The sequence below is a fragment of the Pteronotus mesoamericanus genome, unplaced genomic scaffold (genome assembly GCF_021234165.1).
Source record: "Pteronotus mesoamericanus isolate MK-2021 breed Mesoamerican mustached bat unplaced genomic scaffold, CSHL_Meso_final contig_20, whole genome shotgun sequence".
NCBI lineage: Eukaryota > Metazoa > Chordata > Mammalia > Chiroptera > Mormoopidae > Pteronotus > Pteronotus mesoamericanus.
In genome coordinates, this window is record NW_026555085.1 from 23271075 (window position 1) to 23292601 (window position 21527).

Consider the following 21527-nt stretch of genomic DNA (forward strand, 5'->3'; position numbering starts at 1 on the left):
GAAATCAAATATTGGCCTTCATAACTTTAATAAAAGCTGCTATTTTGACCAAATGAAAGTTTACTGTTTTAATAAAAATTTAAATGGTGAGCATTTATAAAATGTGTAGTGCCTTACGGCCTTTAAACCTAACAGCTGATGACATAAATTTTCTGGATGATGATCAAGTCCATGTTGATGCAGCTGTTGCCATAGAAAGACATGCTGAAGCTTCTACTTCAGTTTCAAGCAGTTGAGTGTGGCTCTTTTCTTTAAATGAGTACCAATGGCCTATGGTTTTTAATAATGAGCACCTAAAACCCAGATCACCAGTTAAAATAAAATCTAATGTAAAGTCTTTAAAAGGCTGGGGGAGGAAGAAGATAGTTTCAATTTCACCAATAAATAGTGAACTCCCACACTGAAAGGTATATTTCTAAAAGTGAGGAGTGTTTCACAAAATGTGTCCCAAAGAATCCAGATATGCACTGAGAAGTATACAGTAGTCTCCAATACACTGCACTTAACTAATTTCATTTGACTGTGTATTACTTCTCCATTTTATACTTCTGTAGCCTTCCTGTCAAAGCCTGGGAAACTTTTTAAGTTGTAACATGGTTAGAAATTTCTTTACTGATGGGACAATATTAATTGTTCGACAATCAGTATTAAAAATGATTGAGGGTTTCTATTAGTTTTATTTCATTACCTTCACTGTTTTGTAAGTGGAAAACTGAGATGATAAAATCTGATAGCATATAATTTATGTTTATAGCCATCTTTCAACATTAAAAAAATCTTCCTGTTTGACATATAAGCTGCAGATGCACTTTAATTCTTATATTTATGTGGTTTTTTTCAACTTTCCAATGAGAACAACTTTAATCTAGAACCTATATTCCATATTTAAGTTAACATGGAAATAGAATAGCTTCTTTATTTTCCCACTCACTTCAAGAAGAGGCCAAATAACTCTGGATTTAGAAATATATAGTTCCTCACTAATTTTTTATTGTGGTTTTATAACTTTGCCTTAATAACAGGCACCCTTTGTTTTCCTTCTAAGGAAATACATTATCTCATTAAAAGTTTTTCTTCTATGTGCTTTGCATGTTTATATATATATATTTTTTAACAAAAATAATTCTGTATCTTTAAAAAACTCATATTGGGAACTTAGTACACAGAGAGAAAAAGGTTAAACAAAAATAAGCAAACCAACAAGATAAATTCACTATGATGCAGTCTAATTCCACTTGCTCTTCCAATGACCTTGGTTGAATTCTAATCCTTTTCTAATAGAGTCCCTCTAAATTGGATCCACTTGTCTTTTTTTCATTAATTGCTAAATATTTCCAGCCACCATGAACTTTGGTCACCTCAACCAAACGAAATACAATCAGCATCTAAATTCAATTACAGAACTCAAGCTTCTCTTACAAATGCATTTTAATTTACTAAGATGACATAGTTTGTTTATAAATTTCCATTAATGATGAAACTTGATGGAAAATTAGCTAATGTCTTAGAGACAACTTCTTTCTTAAGTAACAAAGAGTTATTATACATTTCATAGAACACAGGCCTGGGTATAAATCCTGTTTGCAGTGGATGTTGCAAGTACTGGTCTTGGGCGCATACAAAAAACATAGCAGGTTTTCTCTCTCTTGTCCTTCCCTATATACCTTTGCTTTGTGATCAGCCAGGGAAGGCAGAAAGGTTGGATGCTGAGGGGGAGGTTAAATGGGTGAAATTCTGGGCTGAACTTCAACAGTGCAGCTCAAAGGTTCAATTTTGTTTTATATACTCTATTGAAGTTCTACATAAAATAATCTTTGAATGAAAAAGTTAAGGTTCTTAAAAATTTTTTTTAAGTATTTGGAAATTACATTAGATGATTCATTTCCAAATGCTACTATGAGTTTACACCAATTTATTAACTCACAGTGGCCTGAAAACAAAAGATGGCGGCAATTGGATATTCAGTGTTCATAAAATGAGTAACAGTATCAGGTTTGCATGCTTGTTCCTTTGATCTCAACTGCATTATACACTCCTCAAACTAGACATACTCTAATAACTATTAACTGATATTGATGAGATTTAGCACTATATAGTGATAGCCCTGATCACATAAGGTACCAATAAGGTACCCTATGTATATTATTATGAATGGTAAAATAATGTCTACATAGATCATAAATGGTCTTTAATAACTGATGTTTAACTAAATAGAATTTGGGGGATTTCACAAGTACCCTCGTGCTGGAATATTCATGTGCCTTGCAGACTTAACGACCTCTTCAAACTTCTTCATACTTTCTTCAATAGAACAGTTAATGTTCTTCTTGCTAAATGATTCAGATGCAGCACCAAAAACTGATATCTCTGTGGCTCCAGCAGCAACCTGAAAAAAATATAATTTAAAGGCAAAAGCTAATAACTCAAAAAACCTAAATAATAGCTGAAGGAACATTTAAAGGCACTCTATAAAGGCATACTTGTATTCTTTAACATCTGCCTTAGAATTTAAAATTGCATTCCTTTCACATTGCCACATATACTCTTTTGAAATGTAAAAATATTTTATAACAGAAAAATTTTACAAACTGCAACACTCATAAATATAAAGCACAAAAAATACAATAATGATGTTCCAGTATAATGTCTTTTCTAAGGTACATAATCCTCAGAAATATTTAACCCTAATTATGGAAAATACTAGCACTCCAATTAAACCTCTTAATATCTATGGAAAACATTATTTTTAGAACAATTATTAAAATTATAAACAGTAAAGTACAGTAAAATCTGTGGATTCTTCTCTTTCTATAGTTCAACAGAAAAAAAAAAAAAAACAACTTTTTTCCAGGTCATCATTCAAGTAATGCCCAAAATTTTCTTCCCGTCTCTTGACCTAACTTACATTGGTTCATACCTTGACTGCTATAACCATACTCTTGTGTGTCTAATGTCTAATCCTCTTGCCAGTCTTTAGATTCAAAGAGTTAACCAAATCAGTTTTCCTTTGGCCTCTTTTGCCATCTCTACTCCTTTCCCCGTACTTCTCCAGCAACTTGTTTTCAAATGCCAAGCCTCCTAGTTTTCCAGGGGAAATATAAGACTCTTTATGAACGTATCTCTAGCATTGTGCCTAAATTTCCCTCTCTTTTTCATACTCTATTAACACATTAAGAAAAAAAAACCCTGTCATCTTTCCAACAACTTTAAATATATATATTTATATTTATATATATGTAGGCTTCCACTCTTTCATCCAAATAAATGTTTAACTTCTAAAATTAAATTCTATTTATTGAACACCTACTATGTGCCGGTATTATTGTTAGTATGTTGTATGCCCTATTTGTAATCAACAAACAATCTTGTATACTAAGTATTATTATCCCATTTTACAGATGAGAAAACTGGGGACAAAGAGGCTAACTCACTGGCATAAGTTCACAAAGCTAGTATACACATTGGAGTTTTACGGAAAGCTTGCCTGATTCTTAAACCAAGATTTGTTTCACTCCATCAGGTGCATTTCTAAGCTACCATAGAGGTGTCCTGTTAGTATCTTTTCAAGGTAGATACAATCCCTACTTTGTGTAGAACAGAATGACAGTAATATTTACAATTTCTTAAAATGCCTTTTTTCTTTACAATATGATAAACAATTATATCTAATCAAACATAAGTGGTTTCAACAAGACTCACTAATACAACCTCAACTTTATGCAATGATGTCCAAAATACAAAAGTGAAAAATATCCATTAACATCAGAAATAGCTGCAGCAAACTTTTACAATAAAGCCATGTAAGCATAACACCTCAAGCCTTTACTTAATATTTCATTGATTCTTCTTGTATGTGTATTTTTAAAATAATTTTGCATATAAATTGCTAGGTCACAGAAGAGTGGGAGAAACAAGCCAGAAGGGGGATAGAGAAAGGTGTTAGAGGCATTTCCAATGACAGCGATTAGCTTCACATAGAGAGACAGAATAGCAACAGAAAGCTGACCCCAAAAAGTTGACAAAAATAATCATACATTACAATATTAATAGGTATAATATTGTATTGATAAATGATTAGGTTATGTTCTATAGTCCTTATATAAGGGGGATGCACAAAATATACTTTCAAAAGAATTTAATCAAATGGATGACTATATTTTTGTGTTTTGATTTTTAAATGGTTCAATTGCAAGAACCATTAAGGTAGAGCATTGTAATCCCTAACTATGCTCTAAATTTACTAATCTCCATGTATTCATATAAATATATTAGCATAGAATTTATACAAGATAACAAGCAAGTTACATTTGACACCATTTTAACTTAGTAAAAACTTTAAAAACAATAAGCAGCATACTGCTTTTAGAAAAATTAGTAGCATACTTACAGCATGGTGAAAACCCTGAAGATTAGGAGTGAGGACAGGGTATCTAACTCCTGGGTATTGATGAATGCCTTTCATCACTTCAGTGTGATCAGCCATCTTAAATATATAACAGTTATACGTAAATATGTCACTTTGAATATTCTGTCAAGCATGCCTTTAGTTTTCCAGGAAGATTATAATTGCATGCCATTAATTAACTTATATAAATTAATGTTTGAAATAACAAAACTATGCCAATATAGCTAAAAATAAGTAGTTTTCAATGCCATAAATATATACTGCCTAGATCTGGGTTTAACTTATTCACATAAAGGATCTGGTTAAATAAACAATTACAAATAATCAGGAATTCTGAACTCTACAATTTTTATTTGACTGATCTTTATTCTCTTTCTTTCATTTTATTGGCCAAGCATGAAATACTCCTGAGACCGGGGAGAGTTTGAAAAGCAATATGCTATGCATTTACCTGCTACATGAAAATTTTACATACAAATAGTTTTCATTGCATGAAATTTTACAATGATTAGTAAAAAGGAAAATTACACATCTCTGTTAGAATAATTTAACAAGGCTGAGAGTCTAGTATATTGCATAGATATTTTAGTTAGTAGTAGTCAAAATGTTTTATGCAGTACTATCATTGAATTACTATATGTTCTCATAATGCAAACAAAAAATACAACAGAGTACACCACAGGAAAATTTAACTTATCTTGCCAAGACTTTATTTTTCTATATTTTCTATGAATCTATAAAAATCAACATTGAATTAAAATATCAAATTTACTAGTTTGCCACCAAGTCTCATTTAGCCTTCTAGAACAATAATTGATGATCAAATCACATAACCATCACATATAGAAATTACCATTGACATAAGCATGAGCTTTGCACATTTAAGAATAATGAATTATGGCATGAACAATAAATATGAGAAATAATATTTAAACAATGAAAATTATACGAAATGAGCATGGGTAAAGCTGTAAAAACATACATCAAACCAAAATTTATATCTTCAATATACAGAAATAGATAAGGGAAGACTTGTGTTTTTTCTATACATCTTAGTGTATTACAATAAACATGTATTGTTTTTAATTTAAAAGTGAAATAAAAGTAAATTAAAGTATAAATGCCTTTCTTAATATAACCAAACTTTTAAAAAATACAAAATATTATAGTATGTACTCCTATTGGTCAATTGGTCTTATTGACTCTCAGTTGAATGCCAGAAGAATTAAATGTAATATTTTCAATGAATATAATTTTAATTAAATAAATCTTTAAATATATTTCAAATTTAAAATTAAGTATTTAGAGGCAAAGCAAGTATACTTCATTGTACACTACCATGATGGTACACTACCATCATTTCTTATTGAAATTTAAGCTTCCATGTTTCATTCTATCTATACATATATATTTCTGTCTAGAGTGTGATTCTTGCTCACCTACTTGTTAGAGATCACATGCATATAGGGATCATATCCCCCACCCCACAGCTGTGTCTTTTCTAGACTATCCACTTTTAGTCACATTGCATAAAAGCTAAATCTTTCATTTCATTCTAAGTTGATTTGACTTTAATCCAGATGTTTATTGAGTACCTACTATGTCCAAAGCCCTATGTTAGGCCTTGTGGGGAAAAGTAAAATACAGAAAAGTAAGGTTCTTGCACTGAACAATTTGCAACACAGTTGGGAAGATAAAACAGATGCACATGGAAAGTTAATAAGTCAAAGGATATACTGGTTATAAATGAGAGCACAGATTGTAAGAGGTCAGCATGGAAAAAGGCTGGTCAATCCCTGTCATCCCTAACTATGGGATCTATATTACAAGTTCCCAAAATATGTCCACAACAATATTTCTAATTGCACATGATCTTCCAGAACCTCACCAATTCCCATCAAGAGATGGATTCTATTTACTTTCTACTTGAATCTGGACAGGATTGTGATTTCTCTAACAAATAGAATATAGCAGAAATAATTTTATGTGATTTCAAGACTAGATTATAGAAAAGGATACAGCTTCCACAGGGCTTTCTCTCTGGGGGAAGCCACTATGAAGAAATCAGCTGATATGCTGTGAGAAAAACTAGCTTATGCAAAGAGGCCATGGAAAGACGCCCACATAAAAAGACACATGTGAAGACAAGCTGCGGCCCCAACCAGCCAACAGTCAGCAAAGTCCCCTAAGTTTGTGATCGAAGGGCGGTTTAGGTAACTAGTCTCCATCCAGCTTGTGAGTCACCAGATGAGGCCCTATACAGTGTGTACGAGAGACAACTGTCCCCTGTAGTACCCTGTTCTAATTTCAGTCCTCAGATTTTGTGAGCATAGCAAAACTTTATTGATATAGTAAGTTCTCAGGTAGTTCATTACATTTCCAAAAAAGCTGAAATAGGTAAAAATAATCAATAGGGTTGGAAAAGAGGGAGGGGCAGATGCAGAGATAAGAATACATTATTTGGCTAGAGAAGAGCCACACATTGTGATGTCTTTGAGTTTTCACATTATTCAAAAATTTCAGGATTTATTGTGAAACAATAGAATGCTATGGGGAGTGGATATTGAATTACCAGAAGACTGGAACAAATACAGTAATTTAGGAAGAGAAACCAGCAACAGGCAGCCTAGGGAGAAGAGAGGCGATTCTGATGCAATTTTGAGAACTCATCTGGTGACAGGTTCTGTTGTAGTGAATGGCACAGGAAGTAGAACTGCTGAAGAACACCAGCAGGACACAGTGGCTACTAGAATAAGGGACATGGCTTTACTCAAAAAAGAAAGTGATTCTAAGTGTTATATAAACTTCTTTTTAAAATATTTAACCTTGTGTGCATATCAACACAATTCTTGATTGCATTTTCATTTGTTTAGCCTTTGTGCCAGCGTGGACTCTGTCTCTCTCTATTTCTATCTGCCTATTTCTATCTCAGACACAAACATACAAAAATGCACATACAAATTATGATAAAAAATGTGGACCACTTTCTTCTAATTTTAAGCAAAAAGAAAAGCCAAATTACTACTTGTTTTAGGATATTGCAATGAAATCTAAAACAATACTCTCTTACCAGAAAATGTTAATTGATAATATTAATTCCTATGTCTAAACCTAGTATGTCTAACTATTTATTAGAGACATTTACATTAATATGATAATAGATAGGAATAAAGAGTGCTTCTCTAACCAATACACAGATCTGGGTAAAGGATTGTCAGTGCATATAAAACTGCATAATGGGCACAAAACAAAATTTAATCTTTAAGAAGCATAGGTCATATTATCCTGTGATTATTTCATTTTACATGTAATTGCAACAAACTGTTGAATCATGATGAATAAATTTATATAAATAATGATTTAATAAATGTTTTACTAGTAAAATTAGAAAATAAACAGAGATGGACAATAACTAAATTTCTAGGTCATGAAAACTAAACTTTGATAAGTATAAAAGATATCTTAATGAAACTATGATAAATATATTAATTAGAATCAAACAAATCAGTATTTTTCCTTTTTATAAAAAGACACAATAAACTGAGGTAATTTAAGAAGTAACAATATTTCATCTAAATTTGGTTAACAAAAAGAATTATGTAAAGTGCTTTAGGACATCCTGATAGGATATAATTTTATTACAATAAATAAAATAGAGCAGGTTTCAATTAAAGGTATAAAATTCCTGCCTCATTTTTTAATTTGTATATTTATTTATTTAACTCTTAGGGGTTTATGTATACTTTGATCTTGATATTATTTTGATGTATAAAGTTTAGTATTCAAATAATGAAACTATTTCTTTACAGTATTATTTTGACACTTTAATGGGACTTTTTTCTACATCAGGTTTGATTTACCATACTTTTAATATTTTGTTGTGACTTTTCATTTCAAATTATAAAATCCCCACAATCTGGCTGGTAACCTGCTTTGCCACCATCTGGCCACAGCCTGGGAATGACAATACCTATATATCTATCTAGGCAACAAAACAGGCTACACTATGGTTAATCAATTCTTAGGCACCAGCATTTTGATATGGATTCAAATGGTCACAATATTCATGCAACACTGCAAGAGTCTTAAAAATATGTAAAGAGTTACAATGATTAGAATGTCATAGGTATATAGTTAAGAGATCTTATATTTGCTTCTAACTATGATGGGGTGATTAAATTTGGACACTCCACATTATATACATGTAGACATCTTCTAATATTTTGTCTTTATCTGAATACTAAAATCTCTCTTAAGTATTTAGGATTTCAGTGTGTTCTCCAGACAACAGCAATCACTAAAATATAATTTAAGTGTCACCATCTCACCCAAATTCCCTAAGGTATGGAATTTCAAGATAATGCATATGAGTATGCAGTCATAAACAATGATAAAGGGTTTCACATAAACTTGGGAGAAGGAAATATTGGAAGTTTCAATTATATTTTGAAATATACTATAAACTTTCAAATTGGGGCCATCAAAAGTTAATTTTAAAATAAGATGGGACCTTAAAAATTGATTTTTATTAATTCAGTTCAACATTTGAATATTGGTTCATTTCAATATTTTAAACACTATGTACCTAACATTATGGCCTACAAAAATGAAGCAGATACAGTCGATGCACAGGCTAGTGGGGAAGATACTTATGTGTGTTTGTGTGTGTATCAAAAATATAAAATAGTATAGGTATCATGTGATCTGAAGTTCCAAGGAGCACAGATAAAAAGTATTTTTCTTTGCACCCGAAGCTAGAATAATGATAAATACTTAAATTAAACCTTGTCTACACCAAATGTAAGTAATTCAGGGGCTTCTTTTTCTTTGAAGCAAAAGAGTCATAGAGCTTAATAAAGCAAAACTATTCATAGAGCTTAAAAATATTCATAGAGCAAAACTACTAATATATTTACAGTTTCTGTGATAAATTTAACTTTCTAGTGTACTGTAAGAGGAAAATGATTTAAGAAATCTAAACTTAAAAAATACTTAAAGTTCTTCATATAATTATGGTGTGACATTTTATAGAAATTAATTTAATTGTTAAAGTCATATAATTCTGTCATTTTTGAGTCTATTGCAATAAAAAATAAAAATATTTATTACCCTTCCTTTCTCTTCCCCAAAAACAGCTGACAAAGAAAACAGAATATTCACAGATCAAATTCTGTTCAGTTCCAACTGAATACATGTTGTGTGAGTTATTTAACAAAATGAAATAAATATTTGTTATATTTTAAGTGAAAGTGCATAGGAAACTGACAGGTTCTATTCCATTTTTTAAGCTAATTTCACTTCTATTCATTTAAAACTTAATCACTGATTAACATTCTTTTCCTTTTCCTTTATAATGCAATTATAAAGATACCACACTGTACAGGTCTCTAAGTTTCAGAGCTACATTTATTATAAATTTTCACATTAATGACTCTTCTACACATTTATGATACATAAAACTGCACATTTATCATTTTAACTCAACAAAAGATGAGTAACTAACAAGACTCCAAACTATGTGAGAGGAATTGCTTTCTACCACAACAAAAATCACTCAATGCATAATGGGGTGGAAATTTTAAGAGTTTGAGTTAGCACTGTTTTTATTTTTTTATTTTTATTTTTTTGTTGTTGTTGTTCTTGTCAAGTAAAGTTTACTGAGGTGTAATACAGTAAATATTGTAAATTTTACTCTTGCAATGTACAATTATTTAATTTTAACAAATATATAGTCATGTAATCTCCACCACTATCAAGATATAGAACAGTTCCATGACTCCCCCAAGGTCAATTCTCAGCCCTGGTGACCAGGTGACCTGGTGACTGTTGTTTTCTATCCTTAGAGTTTTACATATTTCAGAACGCCATGTAAGTGAATCATGCAGTATGTATCCTTTGAGACTGAGATTTTTATTTAATACATTTGAGATTTTTCTCCCCATGTTCTCTAGTGGATCAGTAATAGTTCATTTGTTTTTATTGTTGACCAGTATTCTATTGTGTGTATATACTAGCTTATTTGTAACTCTTCAATAACATTTGAGATGTTTCTAGTTTGCAGGAATTATAAATGGAGTTTCCGTATATATCCACATACAGGATTTTATGTGAACATAAGTTTTCATGCTTCTATTTCCCCTGTAGAAACACCTAGAAGAGAGATTTTTGGGTCATGTTGTAACACAATAATAACTAACATAATAAGAAACTGACAGTTTTCCATAGTGGCTGTACCATTTTGTATTCCTACCAGTGATATCTGAGGTTTCTAGTTATTCTACATGCTCACCAGCTTTGGTATCATCAGGTTTGTTTTGGTTTGGGTTTTGTTTTAGCCATTCTGATAAATGTGTAATAGCATTGTGTTATGGTTTGAGTTTGTATTTCCCTGTGTATTAATGACATGGAACATTTTTTTCTTATGTCTACTTGGTGAAACGTCTGTCTATTCAGACCTTTTGCCCTTCTCTTAATTATGTTTTCTGTCTTTTTATTATTCACTTGTAAGAAGTTTTTATTCTGGATAGAAGGCTTTACTGGATATATGTTTTGCAAATATTTTCTCCCTATTTGTCACTTATCTTTTTGTTTTGTTTTGTTTTGTTTCTTTATTTATTCTTTCAAATACATTTGTCTCTGCCTTCCCCCCACCACTTTCCCTTGCCCCCTCCCCTCCATCAACCCTTCTCCTTTGGTTTTGTCCATGCTCATGGATTGGAAGAATTAATATCATCAGAATGTCCATACTACCCAAAGCAATTTATAGATTCAACGCAATCCCTATTAAGATGCCAATAACGTATTTCACAGAAATAGAACAGACATTTCAAAAATTTATATGGAACCATAAACGATCCTGAATAGCTGAAGCAATTTTGAGAAAGAAACACAAAGTAGGAGGGATCACAAGACCAGACATCACACTATACTACAAAGCCACTATACTTAAAACAATCTCGTACTGGCACAAGAACAGACCCATAGACCACTGGAACAGAATAGAAAACCCAGAAATAAACCCAGGTCTCTATGGACATCTAATATTTGACAAAGGGGGAAGAAGCATAAAATGGAGCCATAATAGCCTCTTCAACAAATGGTGTTGGGAGAGCTGGAAGGCTACATGCAAAAAATTGAAATTGGATCATCAGCTGACACCATACACAAAAATAAACTCAAGATGGATAAAAGACTTAAATATAAGTCGCAACACCATAAAAGTCCTAAAGGAGAACATTGGCAGGAAACTCTCAGATATCCCGCATAGCAATTTTTTCACCAATATGTCTCCTAAAGCAAGGGACATGAAGGAAAGAATAAACAAGTGGGACCTCATCAAAATAAGAAGCTTCTGCACGGCAAAAGAAAACATCAGCAAAATGAAAAGGGAGCCAACCGTATAGAAAAATACATTTGCTAATGATACATCAGATAGAGGTTTGATCTCCAAAATATATAAAGAACTCACTCGACTCCACTCCAAGAAGACAAATGATTCAATCAAAAAATGGGCAAAGGACCTGGGCAGATGCTTTTCCAAGGAGGAGATACAGAGGGCCCAGAGACATTTGAAAGGATGCTCAGGATCACTAGCCATCAGAGGAATGCAGATCAAAACCACCATGAGGTACCACCTCACACCGGTCAGAATGGCCATCATAAACAGATCAACAAACAACAGGTGCTGGCGAGGCTGTGGAGAAGGGGAACACTAGTACACTGTTGGTGGGAATGCAGACTGGTGCAGCCATTGTGGAAAGCAGTGTGGAACTTCCTCAAAAAAGCTGAAAATGGAACTGCCTTTTGATCCAGTGATTCCCCTGCTGGGACTATACCCTAAGAATCCCAAAACGCCAATTCAAAAGAACCTATGCACCCCAATGTTCCTAGCAGCACAATTCACAATAGCCAAGTGTTGGAAGCAACCTAAATGCCCTAGATGATTGGATCAAAAAATTATGGTACATTTACACAATGGAATACTATGCAGCAGAAAGAAAAAAAGAACTACTAAACTTCGCGACAGCATGAATGGAACTCGAGAGCATTATGCTAAGCGAAATAAGCCAGGGGGTGAAAGACAAATACCGTATGATCTCACCTATAAGTGGAACCTAAGCAACAATACAAAGATGCAAGGAAAATAAGACCAGCAACACTAAAAGGAAAAGAAACCAACAGAGACAAGAGGGAAGGAGGGAGGGGCGGGGCGGGGGAAAAGGAAGGGGAGGGGAAAGTCAAGGAACATTTAGCAAGGTCTCAAGCACTGTGTTTTTAAATGGCAAAAGTGTTTAGAGGAGGTTCTAAAATTCATGTGAGGAAAAAAAAAATGTTAAGATACTGAATCCTTACAGTCATACTTGTAAAGTGATTATCTTTAAAATTGCATAACCAGACCACCTCTCTTGCAACTGGACTTGTAACCAGTATATAGGACTCTCCTTTTTCTTCTCTTTTTTTTTTTTCCTGGTCCAGCCAATATGACCAAGTCAAGCATCATCAATGGATGAGCACTACCCACTGTTCCTTCCTTCACTCCACTGACCTGCTAAAGAGCTCAAACTGTTTCCCTCTCTTGCCCTCTATCAAGGGTCCTGCATCAGATTTCTTGTTATGGTATATTGAATAGAAGGAAGCTGTGAAGTGCTAGGAAAAAAACAGGATGAGATAGCCAGAAAAATCTAAACAATCTAAATAATAATGAATTTGGGGAGAGACAAGATGGGGTTCAAGAGGTATGTTTTGGCAATGAGAAGCTTTAACTGCTCTGGAGCAGTGAAGAAGTATGAGAAAAGAAGACAAAAGGGCATTTGTACAGAGTGCTGCTCTATCTACAGAGAGGGTCTGAACGGTCTTCAAGTAACACACGCAAAGTTGGGATACCATTTAAATCATTTAGATAGCTATATAATATTTCTTTGGGTGTGAATCCAGGCACAGACTTTGCCCATTAAGGGGGCTCACACTTGCAGCACTCTTCAAAAACATTGGTATAAATATTCTCATGTATTTAAAATATAAAATAAAATATAATACTTAATGGGTCTCCTATTAAAACTGTCCATCTAGAGTTAAGCCAAGAGTCCATAATCACCCTGACCTACAATATCTGGTACCGAAAGTGTATAAATATTTGAGAAGAAAGGTTTTAAAATGTATAGAGCCAGAGGTGGTCTACCGAAAATTCTTCCAAACATTATATGTGTAAAATTGCAAGTGAATGAATCCATTTTCATCAATGTCAGCATAAATGGAAGTCCTTTTTTATCTGAAATATTCAATATATAGTATAAACAATTATAAATCCATCACTTGTATTTTTTTTAATATCACAGATAATCAAATATACGTACAAAATTTTCACTATAAAGGACACAAAACTATAGTAATTCTTATAAAAAAATGTATCTGTGTATAAAGTTACCCAACACAAAGTACGAGATTATATCCCATGCAAAGAATAAAATTAGATCCTGATATTATACCATACATAAAAATAACTCAAAATGGATTAAAGACTGAAACATAAGACATGAATCTGTAAAACTGCTGGAAGGAAACATAAGGAAAAATCTTCAAAACATTGATGTTGGCAATGATTTCTCGGATATGACACCAAAAGGACAGTCAACAAAAGGAAAAAAGGACAAGTGGTACTACACCAAACAAAAAAGCTTCTGTACAGCAAAGGAAACAATTAACAGAGTGAAAAGGTGACCTAAGCATTGGGAGAAGATATTTGCAAATAATATATCTGATAAAGGGTTAATATCCAAAATATATAAGGAATACATATACCTCAATAGCAAAATAATAATAACAATAACAATAACCCAATAAAATATAGGCAAAGAACTAGAGTGGTCTTCAAAGAATTCATTTAAATGGCCAACAGATATATGAAAGGATGTTCAACATCACTAATCATTAGAGAAATGCAAATAAAAATTACAATGAGATATCACCTCACAGCTATTAGGATGGCAATTATGAAAACACAAAGATAAGTAATAGCAAAGACATAGAAAAAATTGAACTCTTGTACACTATTGATAGGAATGTAAAATGGTGCAGCCATTAGAGAAAACAGTATGGAGGTTCCTCAAAAAATTAAAAATAGAACGACGTGTTCCAGAAATTCCACTTTTAGGTATTTATCCATAAAAACTGAGATTAGAATCTCAAAGAGCTATTTGCATTCCCATGTTCACTGTAGTATTATTCACACATCCAAGATGTGAAAACAATCTAAATGTCCATGGATGGATGATTGGATAAAGAAGAGGTGGCATATACATACCATAAAATATTATTCAGGGAAAAGAAGGAAATATTGCCATATACAACAACATGGATGAGTACATTATGCTAAGTGAAATAAGCTAGTCACAACAAATGCTGCATGATTCCACTTACGTGAGGTATCTAAAATAGTCAAACACACAAAAGCCCAAAGGAGAATGGTGGTTGTGAGAAAATGCAGGGGAAGGGGATTTGAGAGTTGTTGTTCAATGGGTATACAGCTCCAGTAATGCAAGATGATTAAGTTCTAGAGCTGCTGTACAACATTCTGCCTATAGTTATCAGCACCCGACATTTAAAAATGTTGAAGGTAGATCTCATGTTAAGTTTTCTTACCACAGTAAAGGGTAGTATTATGAAGTAACCTCAGACATTTAATTGAATTTTCAGTGTACTTTTCCTTAATGTTGATATATCTGTGATATTTTTTAATTTTAAAAATTTTATAATTTCTATACTGTACCTACTGTAAATAATGTTTAATGAATAGAGGGGTGCATATGGCTTTTCGAATTAGTGTTTCAGTTTTTTTAGATAAGTATCCAGAAGCATAATTGCTGTGTAGTTCTAATGAATGAATAAAGATGTGGTATATATATTCAATGAAATATTGTTCCACTGTAAAAAAAGAATGAAATCTCTACATTTGTGACAACATATAAGGACCTAGAGGGTATCATGCTAAGTGAAATAATTCAAACAGAGAAATATGATTTCACTTACATTTGAAATCTAAAAAATAAGAAGAAAGGAAGGAAAGAAAACCAAAGCAAACACAGAGATAAATGAACATTTTGATAGTTGTCCGATATGAGGGGGAATGGGTGAAAAAGGGGAAGGAATTAAGATGTACAAATTGCCAGTTATAAAAGCAGTCATGGGGATGCAAAATACAGCATAGGGTATATAGTCAATAATATTGTAATAACTGTATACGGTGTCAGATGAGTGCTAGACTTATTGGGGGGATCACTTAGTAAATTATATAAATACAATGCTGTATAGCTAATATGAACTAATTTAAACTAATAAACTAATATAAAACTGTATGTCAACTGTAACTGAAAATTAATTTTTTTTAATTTTATAACTTCATGAGTTGTTTCTCATTAAAATTAATACTAATTTTCCTACCTCATTTTGTATTTCACTTTATATGTTCCTTTTGCTAATGAGGGTCCTCCAAATTAAATTAGTACCTGTCGTACTTGAAATTCCCTACAGGAGGTTGCCACAGACCCCTAGTGATTGCTGGATCTCGGTCAGAGTGAGACCCACCACAGCAGCTCCTTCATCTGGAGTGAGGAGGCATTAGTCCTGGCACCTACTCTCACAACTGAATGACTTCAGGAACCAGACAAACCTTGCACCCCAAAGGCACAGTCCTTGAAGAGGAAGAAGATGAAGCCATACCTAATGGCTCCTTGGCCATACCTTGTTCCTTGGAAAATTGCGTATTCCTTAGTTCAGCGATTTTCAAATGGTGTGCGGTGAGACACCAGTGTGCCACAAGAGTTTTTAAAACATGCAATAGCTGACTATTGAATCAGAGGCACTGACCTCTTTTCCTTTAGATTGCCAAATAAAAAAATTACAACAACCAACACAATAGTCATCCAGTGTGAATGAATCAAAACTATACCTATTTTTTTGCCACATTGGCAAAAAAATGTATTTGTGTGTGTGTGTACTGCATAATTTTAGTGAATAGTTTATGTGTGCCATGAAATGAAAAAGCTTGAAAATCACTAAGTTTAAAAGTTTTATGATAAGGTACCTTGACAGAGACAACAAATTAAACTTTACAGCACTTCCAAATCATTGGTTAGTAAAATTACTTTACTTCTAACATTGCTCTTATCAAATACTGGATAACTTATATTGATTTTTGTGTCTCTCTCCCTGATAAAATATTAGCTCCTTGAAGGTTTGCATAAAAAAGAAATTTAATAAATGGTTGTTGAACTGAACTGAAATTTCTCCTCCTTGCCCTTTATTCTAGTTTGAATTTATTTTACACTCAATCCATTTTGAATCATGATTTTTTTTCTCCACTAATTCTAATATTTTATTGTTAGGAATGATAGTAATGATGATAAAAACATTTACTTTTTTGCCTGTTTACATGTTAAGTCCATAGGGGTTGAGTTCTTTATGTGCATTATTGTTCTAAAAAATTTTAACAACCCAATGAAAGGGACAGTTTCTGTATAAGAACTAGCAGAAATATTAAGGGGTGGTCCGATTACCCAGCTAGTGACTAGGAGAGCTGAGATGGGACCCAAGTCCACCTGACTGTAAAGCACACTCTCTAAGATGTCCTTGAAATAACATGTCCTCTGTACCTTCTATATAGTCCCCATATCTTCATCTTAATCACTGCTGAAGAGTTTATGAATCACAAACTCAAGAGAAGAGCTCCTAGAGATCCCACTCTCAGGCCAAACAGGTTGTTTTTTAATTTTTTTGGCTGGGGCCAGCGGGGTTTATCTAACCCTGTATCTCCCAACTTGCATTCATCATCAGAACTACTTGAAATATGTTTTGGGTTTTTTTTTTTAAATACAGATTTCTTAACCCCATCTGAGCAGATTCTGATTCTGTTCTGCTATAGAATATGGGAATCTGTAGTCACCAAGACTTCTCAAGAAATGCTAGACATCGACCAGACTGGGAATCAAACTGGATTCATTTATAAGTCTGCCTCAGTTACCTCAGAGGCTACCTCAGAGTTTGGCTTAAGGAGTCAACCAGTGCACTGGAGGCCCCTACTTCCATCAGGAAGTTTTGTTTTATTTTTATTCGGAATTGAATCCATGTTCTATGGGTCTGAAATGATTGCAGTTTGGGCCGGAGCCTCTTTAAGAGAAACAACACAAAGATATCTAACTTTTGTAAATTTTACTAAAACATGCCCACATGAACATATTGCTAGGGTCCCTTTCAGGGCCTTGGGAGGGATCTATAAAAATATTTTATGGTAAAATATAAATCATATATAAAGGTTTTAAATAAAGTTTTATCCAGAGTAGAAAAGATCTATGGTTAAAAAAATAAATAAAAGCTTGAAAAGTATCAGCCTTGGTAAAGTTTCCTACCTTGCTCTTAGCAACATCATCAAGATAATTAAGGATCTTTCAGAAATACAGATCCATGATGTCTATAGTATTTCTTTTTCATATCACTCCAAAAATACTGTCAAGAAAGACGTAAAGTCAGTTTGACATGTCTTATTCTTGGTATATCCATAATATTTCTGTTGCCCCTTGAACAACATGGGTTTGAACTATGCAGGCCCACTTATACACAGATCATTTTTTATAAATATTGTAAATGTAGTTTATCTTCCATTTGATTTTCTTAATAACATTTTTCTTTAGCTTACTTTATCATAATACAGTACATAATGTATACATAACATACTGAAAACATTAATTAACTATCTACGTTATCTGTAATGTTTCCGCCTCAACAGGTTATACGATGTCAAGTTTTGGGGTAGTCAAAAGTTATAAGTGAATTTCCAATTGCCTGGGTGTTAAGCATACTTAACATTATTCAAGAATCAACTGTATATTTACTTTTATAAATTCCTGCTTAATAAACCACTTTATTTTTTCCAAGAAATAGATTTAAACTTGTGGACTCGTAGCCCTCATTTTCCCCTGCTCACTAATATTGTTTGCTGAATAATTTTTAAAAATATTTTAAGTGATTCTTTGTTCTTGTTTGCCAACCACCACCACCATCACCCAGGACAACATTCATATATTTTCAAAATAAGAGGGAAATGTCAGATCGTGCCTACAGTCTCCACTGGCCCGATGAGACGTAACTGATGGTGTTACCTTCTGTATGCAGAAGTACGGCAGCAAAGACGGATATAGAATATGCAATGTCTTTAACACATGCCATCGATTAGTTTAAAATGTAAATCATGTGGTTTCAGACCCTATAACTCAAAACTCAATTTGAGCAGTAACTCCTTTTAGGGGTAATATATTCATAAATGCAGTAATAAGAAAAAATGAGAGTACAGCTCTTCCGGACAACCCAGAGTGAAAATGCTCTACCCAGCTACAAATGCCACTGTAGCCTGGGTACTATAACCCTGTCTCATTCACAGACTCTTTGCACAAATCCCATATATCTTAGCCTCAGTAGCACAGAGGAAACCTTGGTCTGCTTGAGGAAATAAGACAGTTTTAATAAATCACAGTCTTACAATAATAAACACAGGAAATCTCTGGAAAATTGAACATTGAGTTTTTTTTCCTACCCAATACCCTGTCTTGGCTGCCACTGCTAAAATGGTCTGACACCACACTCAGAAGATTGCTTAAGTCCAGAAGCCTTAAAACTAATTTGGGCTGGTGTATAATTTCCTGTAGTACTTCCTTACTCAACCTTACCTTTTTGTTCTAAAGACTTTTGTACTGCCCTCTATCGATGCTGCTCATGAGTGCCAAAGCAAGCAGCATATTATGCCTACTCTTTTACTATGAATGCAGACAAGACATTTTAATTACAATATATTCATGTCTACAAATATGCATTTCTAAATTATAAAATTAACCCAATCTACCCAAAGGATTCATGAGTTATAAACTAGGAGACCACTGTTCTACATAGAGAAACTAAAGTCATTTATTTAGTAACATTTCGCAGTTTCCTAAGATAAACAGAACAAATATGCATTAGTTATTCTTCGTTCAGGTCAGTGCCTTTTGTGACCACCCTCCTGGTCTTCCATGTCAAAACAATCATGTTCCCAACATCACTCTAAAGTAGGGGCAAGAAGTCTCAAAGCTCCCAGTATAATTTTCTTTCCATTCAACTGTGTTGCCTCTCATATATCATGCCTTCGTGTTTGATAATAACACTGTTGACATTGTTATTTCCCATGCATGGAAGCAGAAGTGATTACTAAAACACTACATCTAATTGTACTCATTCTAAACTGACTTTAAATGGGGCTTCCCTTCAAGATTTACACCTCCTACTGTTAGCCACCTCAGCTCACAGTGAATAGCTGCACTGATGGGGATGGCGGGTTGGCTTGGGTTGTTTGAGGGAGACCATCTTCTTACTATCAATAAAACATGAGCACTAAGAAAGGACTACAGCAAAAAAGGTCTTATTATCATGACAAGCAATGCCATAGCTACAATAGCTTGTATAATGAAAAGACAACGATACATAATTTGCCATTATATGAATCCAGAGATATCTTTTGGTAAATAGTAAAGAAGGCAGAACTTGACAACTGATCTTCACTGAAAGACCTGGAAGAGATATAAAGGCAGAACTTTGAAAGATTGGCCAGAGTGAGCAATGACAAATGGCTTAATGTATTCTGGTTACTAGGTTCAATTTTATTATAATTTATTTACATTATATTCGTTTCATTTAAAAAGCATTTTGTATGAGTTTTAATTGTTTAAAGATTTAATCTCCATTGCATATTTTAACTTCACAACTGCCTTGTTATGTAGATATTATGGTATTATGGTTATTATTAGCAATTATATGTTATTAAATTTTGGAGTCTAACAAAGAACTCAATGTGTTTTTTTGTTTGTTTGTTTCTTTTAGTACAGATAGAGTAAAAGCAAGGGATGAGTGAATCTTATGATGAGTAAGAGTCAGGTTTCAGATTTTCTATTGCTCTATAAGAAAATAGGTTTGTTGTTGTATCTAAACAGTAGATAAAATAACATCACTAAAAGTGGAGGAAACCTGCAACTTGGAGGACTTTGGGAAAATAACTATTTTGGGATTACTTAGAGATACATTTCTTATTATATACTATTAGCTGAGTTCAATATAAAATGCATCAGCCTCGACTAGGAATAATATTACAACTTATTAATGGGTTTCACATCAGGGCGACATAAGGAAGTCTGGAGTAAGTGGTATTGTGTTCTAAAGTGATCAGTATAAATTTCCTTCAAACAGGTTGATATTTCAAAGAGTCCTTAATTATGTATTTTAAAAAGTGAATATAAATGTGAACAATTAAAACTGCAACCTATAAACTTTTGCAATTGCAAATTTGAAGTTGTCCAAGACTTTTATAAAATGACAGCATTTTTCTACATAGTAACAATGAACAAATATCTAAAACTTATAGATGTTATAAAATATTCTATTATTCTAAAAATTGTAATTCCAGTTACCCTTTAAGTCTATAAATTGAATATGCAAGCAAAATGAATGTGGATATTTTTAAAGTGTAACAAAATAAAATTCTTTTTTAAAGTATGCTTTCTACTTACAGGTACACTGTGAATGAAAAAATATAAAATTATAGTCTTTTTATCTTATCAAATATGGAATAAGTAAAATGTTAACATATATGTCTTATTCAGGTCTAACATTTGAAATTTAAATCTTAACTATTGTTTAATGTGACTTTTGAAATATGTGATTTTAGCATTCAGATTTATGTAATTCTGTGTTTACTACATATTACTACTAGAGAACTTTCCAACATTTTAACCAGGCAATTTTAGATTGGTGTGTGTATGTCTAAAAATTAGAAAAAATTACTTATGTTCACAGAAAACAATTTTTCATAAACATAAAAATATCATTTAAAATCGTAATTTAAAAATATTTGGTATGATATTTCCATTTTCGATGCTCAGTGTACAAGTGCTACTTGAGCACATATTTAAAACTGGTGAGCAAACCAGTTTATTTTTAAAATATTAACTATTTAAACTTTAAACCTGGTTTTCACTAATAACTGTGATTCTCCATGTGAGACAGTCATAACTGTAGTACAATGGAAATACTTTTTTAGTTCCTTCAAGTC

At 32.8% G+C, this 21527-nt stretch overlaps 1 protein-coding gene across 1 annotated transcript in view; it reads right to left on the reverse strand.

Annotated features, from left to right (window-relative positions):
- The window catches only part of HMGCLL1 (3-hydroxy-3-methylglutaryl-CoA lyase like 1), a 164922-nt gene that overhangs the window by 94827 nt on the left and 48568 nt on the right, over positions 1-21527 (reverse strand). The window contains exons 4-5 of the mRNA XM_054569502.1: positions 4388-4483; positions 2238-2386 (exon numbers count right to left, since the gene is read on the reverse strand). Coding sequence (XP_054425477.1) covers positions 2238-2386; positions 4388-4483 — 245 coding nt within the window. The remainder of the gene's footprint in view (positions 1-2237; positions 2387-4387; positions 4484-21527) is intronic.